The sequence below is a fragment of the Myodes glareolus genome, chromosome 17, assembly GCF_982192425.1.
Source record: "Myodes glareolus chromosome 17, mMyoGla1.1, whole genome shotgun sequence".
NCBI classification, from domain to species: domain Eukaryota; kingdom Metazoa; phylum Chordata; class Mammalia; order Rodentia; family Cricetidae; genus Myodes; species Myodes glareolus.
Genome location: NC_142042.1, coordinates 67,000,858 through 67,016,325, shown reverse-complemented (window position 1 = coordinate 67,016,325; position 15,468 = coordinate 67,000,858). Strand labels below are relative to the sequence as shown.

At 42.2% G+C, this 15,468-nt stretch overlaps 1 protein-coding gene across 4 annotated transcripts in view; it reads left to right on the top strand.

Moving 5' to 3' along the window:
• Positions 1–15,468, top strand: part of Ash1l (ASH1 like histone lysine methyltransferase) — a 147,546-nt gene that overhangs the window by 106,173 nt on the left and 25,905 nt on the right. For all 4 annotated transcript variants that reach the window (XM_087897354.1, XM_087897355.1, XM_087897353.1 and 1 more), the window contains exons 13-16: positions 4,349–4,457; positions 5,210–5,374; positions 5,548–5,642; positions 11,754–11,908. In XM_087897354.1, coding sequence (XP_087753480.1) covers positions 4,349–4,457; positions 5,210–5,374; positions 5,548–5,642; positions 11,754–11,908 — 524 coding nt within the window. The remainder of the gene's footprint in view (positions 1–4,348; positions 4,458–5,209; positions 5,375–5,547; positions 5,643–11,753; positions 11,909–15,468) is intronic.

Genomic DNA, 15,468 nt, shown 5'->3' with positions numbered 1-15,468 from the left:
AGTGGATTTGATACCAGGTTTTAAGACCAGTTCCTACCCTCCAAAATGTCTAGAACTAGGGACTGACATTACAACACGTCCATGAAATAATGTAAAGCAAGCTAGACATGGTGACACTTGCCTTCAATCCCAGAACTCAGGAGGTAGAGGTGGGCCAATATCTGTTGTAATTTCCAGGGAATCCTGGTCTACAGAGTGAGAGAGAACAAGTATAACAAAAAAGGATAGAGCAGTAGGAATAATGTTAAACTGCTCATGAAATGTGATTGGTGTAACCTCTTTAAATGTATATCATTGCCTCTTAAAAACCCAGCACCCCATCCTATTCCTGGTCTAAGAATATGGCCCTCAAAAATTATTAGGTATGTTCAAGACATGTATAGCTCTTTGACCAGTCTTGACACCTGTAGAGGCTGCTGTGAGCGGGACTTCCAGGCTGGCAATAAACAGTGTCTCAGAGCCATAATGAGCGCCTGCCTTCCTTTTTTTTTCTTGACAAGGTCTCTTGACATAGCCCTGAAGTTGTGGAACTTATGGACCAGGCTAGCCTCAAACTCACAATGACTCCAAACTTTTTGTTTGTAAACCAAATAAAAACAAAAGAATCTGGGAAAAGATAATTTGGAGTCATGGAAACAGTAGTATGTAGTATATGCCAAATTCTGAAGCAACCTTCCCACAGAGGCCATTGAATGCAGGATTCATGATGCTATACCCCTTTTGGATTTAAACTAATGAAAAAGTAAATTAAAGGGGGGATGGAAGACATGTATAAGAATATACACATAAAACTCTGTTGTGTTTTTCTCTTCTTTTTGCAAGAGTCTCACTATGTATCTTAGGCTTCTGCTTTAGTCCTCAAGGTGCTGAGGTTCAGGTAGGCAACAGGCCCTGAAGGATTTGTATCCTAACTATTAACTACAGTCTGTCAGTAGCAGTAGGATAGGTATAGAAAGGATGGTGGATTTTTTTTTAACTTGAGTGGAAAACTGTCCAGTGCGTAAAGGTACAAACTGATGTGTACAGTTCAGTATGACACTGAGTGCAAGAGACTGGGTATCCAAGTGTGCGTACTAGACCAGGGTGTAGGCTCAGTGGGTAAAGATGTTTGCTGCCAACCCTGAGTTCAGTCCAGGAGACCCACATGGTGGGGGGGGACAAAACAGAATTGACTCCCACAAGTTGTCCTCTGACCATATATAGGTTATGACATTCACATGCCACACACAGAGAAAGATCAGTTACATTTTTAAAAGGCAGGTGTGATGGCTCACATTTTAATCTTAGTAGTTAGGAAGCTAAGGCAGGGGGATAGTAAATTGCAGGCCAGCCTGGGTGTTAGCTACATTAGTGAGACGTTGTCTCAAAGAAACAAAAAGTACAGGGTCTGGCAGTGGTGGCACACTTTTTTTTTCAAGTTTGTTTATATTATATCCTGGCTGCCTTTCCTATTTCCCCTCATCACCTCTCATTTCTCCTCCTACAAATCTTCCCTTTGTCTCCCCCCATCCACTCCTCTGTTTCTGTTCAGAAAGTGGCAGGCCTCCCATGGATGTCAACAAAACATGGCATATCAAATTGCAGTATCAAGGCTGGACAAGGCAACCCAGTATAAGGAATAGGTTCCCAAAAGCCAGCCAAAGTGTTAGGGACAGCCCCTGCTCCCACTGTTAGGAGTCCCACAAGAAGACCAAACAATGGGCGGCGGAGAGTAGGGTACACACAACCATGGTTGGTATATAAAATGAAAAAAATATTATATATCTAAAACACAATGTCACATATATACAGAAGGCTATATCAGCCCCATTCAGGCTCTCTGGTTGTTGGTTCAGACTCCTGTGTGCCCAGATTAGTTGCTTCTGTGAATTTTCTTGTGGTATCCTTGACCCCTCTGTCTCATGCAGTAGGATTCTTCTCGGCCTAATGTTTGGCTGTGGGTCTCTGCATCTGTTTCCACCAGGTGCTGAATGAAGCTCCTCTGGTGACAATTTGGGATAGTTACCAATGTATGAGTATAGCAGAATATCATTAGTTGTCATTTCATTGACCTTTTTTTCCCTCAAGTTGTGTGTGTTTCTATCCTAGGTCTCTAGCACTCCAGGCAATGTGGGCTCACTCTTGTGGCATGGGTCTCAGGCTAGGCCAGTCATTGGTCGGACATTTCCACAATTTCTGCACCACAGAGGCAAGCTGATCTCTGAGTTCAAGGCCAGCCTGGTATACAAAGCAAGTTCCAGAATAGCCAGAGCTGTTACATAGAAAAACCCTGTCTTTTAAAAAAAAAAAGAAAAAAGAAAAAATTCCTGGGCTTGGTGGTATTTAATCAGGCAGAGGCCGGTGGATCTCTGTTCAAGACCAACCATAGCTGCACAGTGAGGTCCTGTCTCAAACAATCAAAAATGCAAGGGCCCTGGCAGTGATGGTGCATGACTTTAATCCCAACACTTTGGAGGCAGAAGCAGATGGAACTCTGAGTTTGAAGTCAGCCTGGTCTACAGAGCAAGTTCCAGGACAGCCAGAGCTGCACAAAGAGAACCTGTCTTGAAGAAAGGGGTGGGGGGGAGACTGAGGAGGTGACTCAGCCGTTAGGAGTCCCTGCTGCTCTTGATGGGAATGGAGTTCAGTTTCTAGTGTCCATGCAGGTTAGAACTAGCTGTGCCACAAGCTCCTGTGAACCTTACGCAGTGTTGTGGCTTCTGCGGATACCTCTACACACACAGCATATACCCTCCCACGGAGATACACACATACACATCAATTTAAAATTTTTAAGGACTGGAGAGCTAGCACAGTAGTTAAGAGTACTTGTTCCTCTTGCAGAGGACCTGGGTTCAGTTCCCAACACCCACATGGTGGCTCACAACCATCTGTATCTATATCTCCAGTTTCATGGCATCCAGTGTCTACTCTGACCTCCACAGGCATACAGGTACAACATTCATACACATAAAATAAAAATATTTCTTTTTTAAAGATTATATTGTCTGATTTAATTTATTTGAAATACAAAATAGACAAATAATACATAGTGGTAAAGATCAGAAAAATACAGATCTTTTACGGCATAACTACTGCCTTAGGAGCTTTCTGAGAGATTATACAGGTACATAGATCAATAAGAACTCAGGAAGGTATGTACTCAAGATTTGTGGCACAGGGAAGAATTTGCTTGCTTTAATATTTTTCTTTCAGTTTTGTGTGGTGTGGATTTGTTTTATTTCCTAGGGATTGAACCGAGAACATCAACTGTACTAGGCAATTCTGTCTTATTTGTTTGTTTGCTTGTTGATGCAAGTTCTAGGCTGACCTCAGACTTCTCTATAACCAAGGCTGGCCTTATACTCCTGAGCATCGTACTCTACCACAGAATGATGGAAAAAAGCTACCACTCTTTTGGTCTTGGGGGCAGCGCTTGGTTGAGGTTTTTGTTTGTTTGATTGATTGAGATGGTGTCTCACTGTGTAGTCCTTATCTGGGCTGAGCTCTTCAGTGTTGGTGGTGCACTCAGAGGCAAAGTCAGGAGACTATTTGTGAGGTAAGGCCAGCCTTGTCTCCCTGAAGGATTCAAGAAAACCAGAGCTACAAAAAAGATCCTTTGGGGGGCAGCAGGAATGTGGGAGAAGAGGGATGCTCTCTCAAAGGCCAAACCGTTTGTGATCCCACCACTGGGGAGGTTGAAGCAAGAGGATAGATCACCAGGAATTTGAGGCTGGAGATAAAGCTCAGCTCAAAGAGTGACTGACTGTCTAACGTGCACAGAGGCCTGGCTAGGTTCAATCACCTCATAAATCCCGTGTGGTAACATGGGCCTGTAATCTTAGCACCCAGGAGGTGGAGACAGGAGGATCAAAAGTTCAAGGTTGTCTTTGACTAACTAGTGAGGTTGAAGTCATTATAAGCTCCTACATGAGACCATGCCAAATAATAATGACAGTAATAGTAATAAGCGGGACTTGTTGCTGTTCACCTTTAATCTAGGCACTTAAGGTAGAGACTGTGGCCGATCTCATTGAGTTTGAGGCCAGCCTGATGTACAGAGTGAGTTCCATGCCAGCCGGGGCTACACAGAGATACTTCTCCTTTTTTTCGGGGTGTGAGGGCTAGGTAGGGGTTTCTCACATAACTCTGCCTGTTCTAGAACTCACTCTGTAGACTAGGTTGATCTAAAGCTCACAGAGATCTGCCTCCCTCTACTCCTGAGTGCTGGGATTAAAAGCATGATGGCAGAAGACTCTCAAATAGAAATAAAAGGAAAGGAACAAGGCTGTAGTTCAGTGGTGGGGTACTTGGATCACATACAAGTGATGAGAAATCCCAACTTGGAATTTTATTTTTTTCTCAATAGGTCTGTTAATGGAGTATACCGTATTGGACTCTATGCACTTAAGGACGTGCCAGCTGGGACTGAGCTCACCTATGATTACAACTTTCATTCCTTCAATGTTGAAAAACAGGTAAGAATTTGAATTCAAGAGGGAGACATTGAGAGTCGCATTGAAGAAGACTGTTCTTCACTCTTAAGACGTAGGTCCCACTGTTTGAGAACTCCAGAGACCACAGTGCTCTGCTGCTGTTCTTTACTCAGCCTTTTTTGTTTGTTTGTTTGTTTGTTTTTGAGATAGGGTCTTGCTGTATATAGCCCCTGGCAAGCCTAGAACTTGCTGTGTTGACTAGGCTGATTTGGAACCTGAAGCAGTCCTTCTCCTACCTTCCAAGTAGGATTATAGCATGTGCCAGTATTCTCAGGTTTTATAATTGCTTTGGCTTGTGGGTTGATTGGTTTGTAACGAGTCTGAGGTATCCCAGGCTGATCCCTAAACTTAATTTATAGCCTTAGGTGTTCTGATTTACCTGTAGAGTGCCAAGATTATAGGCGTGCATCATTACTTCAGTGATTCTAATCAGTCACTTCCCTCCCTTTCTACTTCTCCTCTTTCTTCCTTCTGGTTCCTTGGAGTCAGGCTTCCCTCAGATATGCTGTGTTGTAGAGTAAGCCCCAGCCAGATCTTTCTGCCTTGATCTACCAAATGCTAAAATTATAGGGCTGGGCCACTAGAATATATTTCAATTGTTTCTTTGTATATTTGCTTTTAAAGACCTTGATTCATGCATGAAACTTTAGGGATCCAAGTCCTTAGGGCACACCCTCTGTGAACTTACAAAAAAGATATATACAGGGTTAAAAAAATACTCTTTTTCCTTACAGCAACTTTGTAAATGTGGTTTTGAGAAGTGTAGAGGAATCATCGGAGGCAAAAGTCAGCGGATGAATGGACTCACTAGCCATAAAAGCAGCCAGCCTGTGAGCACACATAAAAAATATGGACGGTCGAAAGAGAAGAGGAAGTCTAAACACAAGCTGAAGAAAAGGGTGAATCATGATCTCATGGGTTTCCCTAACTGCTGCTCTGAGTCCCCTTCAAGCACTTACTAGAATAAGGTTCACCACAGGGTTTCATCTTAACATTGGCTTTACAATTTTAGAGGTGATATCTGATTTATTCTTTTTTTTCTCCTTGTGCTGTCACCCACATGTATTCTTAGAGAGGCCACCCCTCTGAAGAGCCCAGTGAAAACGTCAGTACCCCAACAAGATTGACTCCACAAGTACAGATGAAGCCAATGTCCAACAGAGAGAGGTAAAAACTGTTTTTAATATTGAGCTATTTTTCAATGACTTTTAAAAGTTTTATGTGACTTGCTTGTCAACTTAAAATATTGCTGAACTTCATGAATTTGGTTTGTTTTCTACATGAGATCTTAATTCAACTATAGGAAAGGTGTGTGTGCTTTTGTTTTTGTTTTTATACAGGGTCTCACTGTGTAGCTAAAATTGACCTAAAATTCACTCTATGGACCAGGCTTTCCTCAAACTCAGAGTTCCACCTGCCTCTGCCACCAAGTGCTGAGATTAAAGGTAGGTATATGTTTAAAAATCATATTTGTATATAGCTCAATGAAAAAATAAGTAACACATAGAAACCATACCCAGCTGTGTATAATTTAAAAAGAAATTTAAGCCAAGCATGGTGGTACGTGCCTGCAGTGATCGAGACAGGAAAGTAGGAGTTTAAGGCCATCATTGGCTATATTGAGGTCAGGGCCAATCTGGGCTGCATGAGATGCTGATTCAAAAAAAGAATTAGCAATATCCATGACTTTGTTACCAATATTCAAAGATATTTTTATTTTATTCTACAAGTATTAAAAACATCTCATACTATATTTATCACTGCATAATTATTGCTATAGTTGTTAGACCAACTACTGTATAATACTATCCTTTAAGAATTATGGGCTGGAGAGATGGCCCAAAGGTTAAGAGCACTAGATGCCCTTCCAGAGGACTTGAGTTCAACTCCCAACAACCACATGGTGGCTCACAGCCATCTATAATGCATTCTGGTGCCCTCTTCTGGCCTGCAGTGCAGGTATACATGAAGGCAGAGCACTACACATAATAAATCTTTAAAAAGAAAATTAATAGTCAGGCGGTAGTGGTGCACGCCTTTAATCCCAGCCCTTGGGAGGCAGAGTTCAAGGCCAATCTGATCTACAAGAGCTAGTTGTTCCAGGACAGGCTCCAGAGTCACAGTGAAACCTTGTCTCAAAAAACCAAGAGAGGCAAAAGGGGGGGTGTGGGGGGATTAATATAGGGAACACAGGTGGTGGTGCAGACTAAAAGTCCCAGTACTCAGGAGGCTTCGACCGGCAGAGGTCTAGTTTGGGGCCAGTCTGGTCTACAGAGCACATTCAAGGACAGCCAGGGCTACACAGAGAAACTCTGTGTCTTGGTTAGGGTTTCTACTGCTGTGAAGAAACACCATAACCACAGTAACCATTGGAAAACACAGATATTACACTATAATTCATAGCCCTAGCAAAATTACAGTTATGAAATAGCAATGAAATAATTTTATGGTTGGGGTCACAACAACCTTTAGGAACTGTATTAAAGAGCTAAAGCATTAGGAAGGTTGAGAACCGCTGGCCTAGAGTGTTGCCTATACACGGTTCTTTTTTTTTTTTTTTTTTGCTTTGTCTTTTTGGTTTTTGGGTGCTGGGATTAAAGGTGTGTGCCACCACTGCCCAGTCACAGTAACTCTTACAAAGGAAAGCACTTAATTGGGGCGGTGGCATACACCTGGATCCTGTTTCATATAAAAAAAGCAGGAGTGAGGGAATGAGCCATGGGAAGCCAGCCAGTGAGCAGCAATCCTCCTTGGCTCCCTCGGATGACGAACTGTAACCTGTAAGCCCAATAAGCCCCTTTCTCCCCAGGTTGTTTCTGGTCCTGGAGGTTTATCACGGTGACAGTGTCTTATTTAGGGCTTCCATTGCTGTCAATAGACAACATGACTTGTTAACTCATAGAAAGGAAAACATTTAATTGAGGTGTCAACTTACAGCTTCAGAGGTTCGGTCATTATAGTGGTGGGACATGGTGCTATGCAGGCAGACAGGGTGCTGGAGGAGTAGCTGAAAGATCTTGTAAGCAGCAGAAAGTGGTCTGTGTCATGGGAGTAACCTGAGCATAGGAGACCTCAAGGCCCACTCTCTCAATAACACTCTTCCTCCAACAAGGCCACACCTACTATAACAAAACCACACCTCCTAATAGTGCTGCTCACTTTAGGGGCCATTTTCTTTCAGACCACCACATTGTGTCTCAAAAAAAAAAAAAAAAGAATATAGGGGACTAGAGATACAGCTCAGTGGTTAAGAGTGCTTACTGCTCTTCTAGAGGACCCAGGTTCAGTTCCTAATGCCCATATGGTGGTCGTGGACCCTAGAGTCCAATCTCCACACCACAGCTGACGTAAAAGCATGAGGATTTTATTAATTCTGTCATGACAGGGTCTTTCAGCATTAGAGGCCAGAAAGACCCTGAATAGCTGGTACAGGCTACTTTTAAAGGAAAAAGCCATAGAAGCAAAGGGGGTGTCTGGGAGTTGTTCCTTAACTATTATGATTGACTTATTCAAAAGGGTTATTACCAATAATTGACTGGAGAGCAGTTGCCAGATCAGATGAGGTAAGGGGGAAACATCTTTCCCAGGGCCTGAGTCAAAACACCAGTAACTAAGTCAACACTTAAGTGTTATCTTGCCCCTATTCAGAGAGATGGAAAGTTCCCAACATCGCAGTATGTGCATTTGTTGCTGTTAGGTCCTTAGTTCCCAGGGTGGAGGGGAGCACTACTGCTGAGAATGAGAGAGCTCAGAATTGTCCTCAGACTTGTCTTAAAGTTTTACAGTGGCTCACAACTATTTGTAATTCCAAATTCCAGTTCCAAGGGACATAATGCCCTCTTCTGACCTTCACTGGCACAGAGCATGTGTGTAGATCACAGACATGCATACAGGCAAAACAACCATACACACACACATACACACACACAAAAAAAAAGAATGTAGGAACTGGTCATGGTAGTGCATGCCTTTAATGCCAGCACTAAGGCATTAAAGGTGGAGGCAGAATCAGATGAATCTCTGACTTTTAGACCAACCCTCTCTACAAGCCAACAAAGTGACATAATAAGAATCTAGAAATAGGGATGGAGAGATGACTCAGAGGTTAAGAGCTACTCTTCCAGAGATCCTGAGTTTATTTTCCTTCAACCACATAATGACTCACAACCTTTGTAATAAGATCTGGTTCCTCCTTCTGGCCTGCAGGCATACACGCAGGCAGAACACTGTACACATAATAAATAAATCTAAAAAAAATATAGAACCTAGAAATAAATAAACACGCAAATAAATAAATAAATAATAGTGTAAGTGGTCATAAGTCAGTACACTGCTAACATGTAGAAGTTACATAATTTGATCCACAGTACACAGAGAGGAAAAACATTGATTTGTATGTCTGTATCATCATTTTGATGTTTTAAACCAGGGCCTCAGTTTCCTGCTCATACATGTCACATAAAACACACGCAGATAAATAAAAATTTAAAAATAAATAAAAGGGTGGGCTGGAGAGATGGCTCAAGGGTTAAGAGCATTGGTTGTTCTTCCAGAGGTCCTGAGTTCAATTCCCAGCAGCCACGTGGTGGTTCACAGGCATTTGTAATGGGATTTGATTCTGGCCTGCAGGTATACCTGCAGATAGAGCACCATATACATAAAATAAAAACTTATTTAAAAAAAATAAATAAAAGTTAGGGTTGATCCAGGCTTGGCTACAAACCTTTAATGCCAGCACTTTGGAGGTAGAAGCAGGTGAACTACATATAAATACCATGTCTCCGAAAGAAAGAAAGTTAAGTTTGAGGCTAGAAGAGGTGGCTCAGCAGTTAAGAACCCTTGCTTATTCTGATGAGAACTATCCTTGTCAAAAGGAAAGAAAAGAGTTAGTCAGATGGCTAGATGGCTCAATGAGTTTCAATACTTTTTTTGGTTTTTCGAGACAAGGTTTCCTCTGTGTAGCTTTGGAGCCTGTCCTGGAACTTGCTCTTTTAGACCAGACTGGCCTCAAACTCACAGAGATCTGCCTGCCTCTGCCTCCCGCATGCGGGGATTAAAGGCGTGCACCACCTCCATCCTGCTGATTTCTGGTTTTTTTTTTTTTTCTCCTGAGCCATTTCAACAGCCCTGACTGTTATGATCTGTTATCCTGCTATGTCACCTGGGTACCATGTCCCTTTAAGGGACAAGCCCCACCTACTCCCAACTCCCCTTCTGCAGAGGCAAGCAGGCCTCCTCTAGCCTGAGCTCTCTCTCCTGAAGAGGTAACTTCTGCTATCTCTCCCTCTCTCTCTTCTTCCCCCTTCCCTTGTCCCTCCATAACCCACCAAATAAACCCTATACACAAACTCTCTTTGCATGGCATATCTGTCTGTCTCTCACCCACTGCAGTTTCTCATCCACCAAGGCCTCAGGGGACTCCCTAAAACCTCTGGTCACCACCACCCCTCATGGGACACCTGCCCATCGTGAGACCAGTCCCCCACCACTATATCTTTGAAAAAGAATAACACTGACTTTGAACATTTTTGTTTTGTTTTTGAGACAGGGTCATTCTGCCAGTTTTAGCTGTCCTGGAACTTGCTTTGTAGAACACGCTGGCCTCAAACTCATAAGAGATCTGCCTGCCATTGCTTGACTGACTTTGAATTTTTTTTTCTGATAAATAACTATTCCCTAAATTATTTTCTTCTTTTTCTTTTTTGTACACTGTGAACATGTGTCTCTGCTAAGGCACTTTCTGATTGATTTAATAAATACCTCAATGGCCAATAGCTAGGCAGGAGAAGATAGGCGAGACTTCTGGGGAGAGAGAAGAACTCTGGGAAGAAGAGAAGTGGGATTCACCAGTGAGACCTGGAACAAGTCTGATGTACACAATGGAGGTGAAGAAATGAGCCACATGGCAGACTATTAATTACTATAAATGGGTTAATAAGTTATAAGAGAACAAGCCTAAGTGTTCATAATTAATAAGATGTTTCTGTGTCATGAAAGGGAGCACAGAGAAAGTCCAACTACAGAACTTTTTTTCTTTTTTCCAAGACCGGTTCCTCAGTGGAACAGTGGGACTCACTCTGTAGACCAGGCTGGTCTATAAATTCAGGTCATCAGGAAAGTGTTCAAGGTTGGGCGGAGGTGGCACAAGCCTTTAGTCCCTGCACTGTGAGGCAGAGGCAAGCGGATCTCTGAGTTTGAGGCCAGCCTGGTCTAAAAGAGCTAGTTCCAGGACAGGCTCCAAAGCTACACAGAGGAAACCTTGTCTCGAAAAACCAAATAAAAGTATTGAAACTCATTGAGCCATCTAGCCATCTGACTAACTCTTTTCTTTCCTTTTGACAAGGATAGTTCTTATAAGAATAAGCAAGGGTTCTTAATTGCTGAGCCACCTCTTCTAGCCTCAAACTTAGCTTTCTTTCTTTCAAATCAGGTGCACTGTGTCTTATTTGAATAATTAAACAAAACCACCCAATTTGTATAAATAGCTGGATATTCTGGTATACTTCTGTATTCTTAGGACTTGGAAGCCTGAAACTAGAAGGTTACACGATTTGAGTTCAGCCTAGACTATAATAGTAAATTCAGGACCGTAAACAAAACAAAGTTTGTATAACATTCTATAAACCTCTGCTTTCTGATTTATTTATTTTATACCAAATGTTTGAAGATAATACAGGAAAGTGGTATTTAGTTGTTTTGCAAGTCATACTCTCTTGCCCAAGTAGGCTTTTTTTTCTTTAAGATTTATTTATTATATATACAGTGTTCTGCATGCCTGTATGCCAGAAGAGGGCACCAGATCTCATTATAGGTACCTAGAAGGCATCATGTGGTTGCTGGGAATTGAACTCATGACCTCTGGAAGAACAGCAGTGCTCTTAACCTCTGAGCCAGCTCTGCAGCCCCCAAGTAGGCTTTCAAGTCTGAGTCCCCTAAGTGCTCAGATAACCAATGTGAAGTGCCTGCACCCAGTTCTGTAATCGTCTTTAAAAACTCCAAACTCAACCAGGCGATGATGGCGCACACCTTTAATCCAGGTTTTAGGAGTTTGAGGCCAGCCTGGTCTACAGAGCTAGTTCCATGACAGCAAGGACTGTGTACAGGAACCCTGTCTCGAAAAAAATTAAAAACCAAAAAGCTCCAAACCCCTAGTCACTGTTCCTATATCACCTACCCTATCCCTAGTCACCTACCTTATATCACTTAACAGCAATGGTGAGTGAACATGTAATAAAGTCTTACTGGATTATTAAGGAACACCCCTCTCTTTTCTTGCAGAAACTTTATATTAAAGCATCATGTGTTCTTGGTCCGAAACTGGGAAAAGATTCATCAGAAACAAGAAGAAGTAAAGCACAACCGTGACATCCACTCAACATCATTGTACACCCGTTGGAATGGCATCTGCAGAGATGATGGGAATATTAAATCTGGTAAGGCATGGGAAGACTTATTCTTTTGTTGTTTGGTTTTTTTGAGGCAGGGTCTCTCTGTGTAGCCCTGGCTGTTCTGGAACTCTTAGTAGCCAAGCTGACCTCAAACTCACAGAGATTACCTGCCTCTGTCTTCCAAGTGCTGGTACCATCTTTCTGGGAAGACTTATTCTTAATTCTATAAGATTATTCAAAAATGATCATTTTAATTATTTTTAAAAAGTAATTAAATCAGGATTGGAGAGATGGCTCATCTTTTGGGAGCACTGACTGACTTTTCTGAGGACCCAGGTTCACTTCTCCAGTTCTAGGAGATCCAATGCCCTCCTCTGGTCTCCATGAACACTTCATGCACAGGGTATATATGCATGCAGGCAAAATACACATTAAATAAAAAAAGAAATTTAATTTAGAGCTGTTTATGGTGGTGCACACCTGTAATTCTGGCACTCGGACAACAGGAGCAAGGAGTTTGAGATCAGCCTAATCAAAATAGTGTGTTCCAGGCCAGCTAAGACTGTTTTAATATCCTATTTGGAGTGGGTAAATTACCCAGTTTTTTTTTTTATTGAAGGGTATGTGTATATAAATGATGTATGTGAAGACTAGAGTGCTATTTCATAGAATTAGTTTTCTCTTTCTAAATTTACATGGCTTCCAGGGATTGAAGTCAGATCACCAGGCTTGCATGGGCCAGGCACCTTTACCTTCCCCTGTCTCAGTTACTTTTACACAGTGATGGCAAATGCATTATGGAGAGAAAAAAATCATAACCATAAATTCAAGAACTTTGCTCACATACTTACATAAGAACTATACATACAAAACATCCGGTTTCCTTTTTCCAGTCTTTTTGAGTGAATGTTAGAAATAGCCTCATTATTTGAGCTAGTGTCCAGTCTGGAACAGATGAGATGCAGCCTTGTCTGTTCATCCTTTTGTTTCATTTAGTTTGATTTTGAGACTTCATCTCACTGTGTATCTCTGACTATCCTAGAACTTACTTTGTAGACCAGGCTTGCCTCTGACTCACAGAGATCCTCCTGCTCCTGTGACAGCCCAGTCCCGAAGCTGTTCAGTCTCACAGAAACACACAGAGGTCTGCATTAATTATAAACTGGTTGGCTTATATTAGCTCAGGTTTCTTATTAGTTAACTCTTACATCCTACATTAACCCATAATTCTTGTCTGTGTCAGCCACGTGGCTTGGTACCTTTTATCACTGAAGCATTCTCATCTTGCTTCTTCTGTGTCTGGGTGAGGACTGATGACTGAGCCTTTCCTCTTCCCAGAATTCTCCTATTCTCGTGGCCCCGCCTCTACTTCCTGCCTGGCTACTTGGCCAATCAGCATTTTATTAAACCAATACAAGTGACAAATCTTTACAGGGTACAAGACATGTTTGTCCCACAACATGCTTCTGCCTTCCAAGTGCTAGTATTAAAATCTCACTATAACACCTGACCCATGAAATGTCCAGTGTAAGATGTGGTTGTGTATGCCAGGTCTTGGGATGTGAAAGCATGAAGATCCGGGGTTCAAGGCCAGCCTCAAGCCATACAGTGGCTACACAAGAGCCTGTCTTTTTTTTTTTTTTTCTCACTTTTTTTGGCTTTTTTTCGAGGCAGGGTTTCTCTGAAGCTTTGGAGCCTATCCTGGAACTAGCTCTTGGAGACCAGGCTGGCCTCGAACTCACAGAGGTCCGCCTGCCTCTACCTCCTGAGTGCTGGAATTAAAGGCATGTGCCACCACCACCCGGCCAAACAAGAGCCTGTCTTATTGAAAGTTAGGAAGAAAAATAGTAAAAAGATGATGCTCAGAACCAGCAAAATGGTTCAGCAGATAAGACTCCTGCTGCCAGACCCAACAACCTGAGTTTCCCTGGGACCCACATAGTAGAAGGAGAGAAGAGACTTGTGCAACTGTCCTCTTGTTTTCACAAGTGTTCTGTGACACACACACATATTCACAAAGGGGGGCGCAGACATGGTGGCACTACCTGTAGCCCCATTTGTGAGGTAGAGGCAGAAGGATCGAGTATTTGAAATCACCATTACAGGCCAGCCTGAGCTAGCTGCATGAGTCATTACATTGTCTCAAAAAGAAAGAGCCAGGCGTGTGACTTAATGAATACCTATAATCATCACTGAGAGAGTGAGGCAGGCAGATCACCATCAGTTTGAAGCCAGCCTGGGCCACAGAGGCCTTGTTTCAAATTAATTAAGTAACTTCTTTAAAGGGTTTTTGTTTCTTGTTTTGGACTTAGGAGCCAGGGTCTCATGTAGCTCACACTAGCCTTAAACTTGCTATATACCTGAGAATGACCTTGAATACCCATTCCTCCTTTCTTTGTCTTCATAGTGCTAGGATTATGACTTTTGATCAATTTTCTTTGTCTTAGAAAGAGTGGCAGGGCATGAATGTGGAGGACAGAAGACACCTTGTGGAGGTCCATTCTCCTTCCACCTTGTAGGTCCTGGGGCTCAAACTCAGGGCATTAGACTTTTCACCAAGCTTCTCCTCCCACTTAGTAATCTCACCAACCCAGAGAAAAATGGTTTTTTTCAGATTTTTAAATTTTTTCAGCAATTTGGTTGTTAAAATCTCTTTGAAGTTACAAGCCAAACAGTTGAAATCTTATAGCCATGTACTGATTAGACACATCTATCCATAAACTGGTAACAGTGGCCCAGATCTGGGCTGGGTTTTGTCAGATTCTTGACTTTTTACTCAAGGGATTAAAATAAAAACTCACTTGGATTTTGAAAAGTAGCAGACTAACGTTTTCTTTTTTTTTTTCAATAATTTATTTTAACTTTATTTTATGTGCACTGGTGTAGAGGTGTCAGCTTCCAGAGAGCTGAAGCTACAAGCAGTTGTGAACTGCCATGTGGGTGCTGGGAATTGAACCCGGGTCCTCCGGAAGAGCAGCCAGTGCTCTTAACCATTGAGCCATCTCTCCAGCCCCAGACTAACGTTTTTGAAAGAAGATGATAAAACAGGTTGGATTCCTGTCAGGGGCAACCTCAGGGCACGAGGGAAAGTGCTTGACTGTGGCCTCCTTTCGGGGTCAGGAGTCTCAGGAGTTTGATTATTGGGGTTGTTCTATGAAGACATTCTCTATTGTAACTGACACAACAAATTATATAACCATCTTTCTGTTATACTCATTTTTATGTATCTCATGTTTAATCCTGTGTACCTCCAATTGTGTATAGGCATAGCATGGTGCATAGGGACCCTTCCCTAACAGTTCACTTTAAGTGTACATTTTGTCTTACTTTGCATGGATTCAAAACCAGTTTAGACTAGTTCAACCAACTTTACTTCATAAGTGGAGTACAGTTGAAAAAACTCTTAAGTTTGATGCTTTGTTTGGTTTGGTTTAGTTTGAGTTTTTCAAGACAAGGTTTCTTTGTGCAGACTTGGCTGTCTTGAAACTAGCTCTGTAGACCAGGCTGGCCTTAAACTCACAGAAATCCACCTGCCTCTGTCTTCTGAGTGCTGGGATTAAAGGCATGCACCACCACCCGGCCAAATTTAAGGTTTTTTTGTTTTT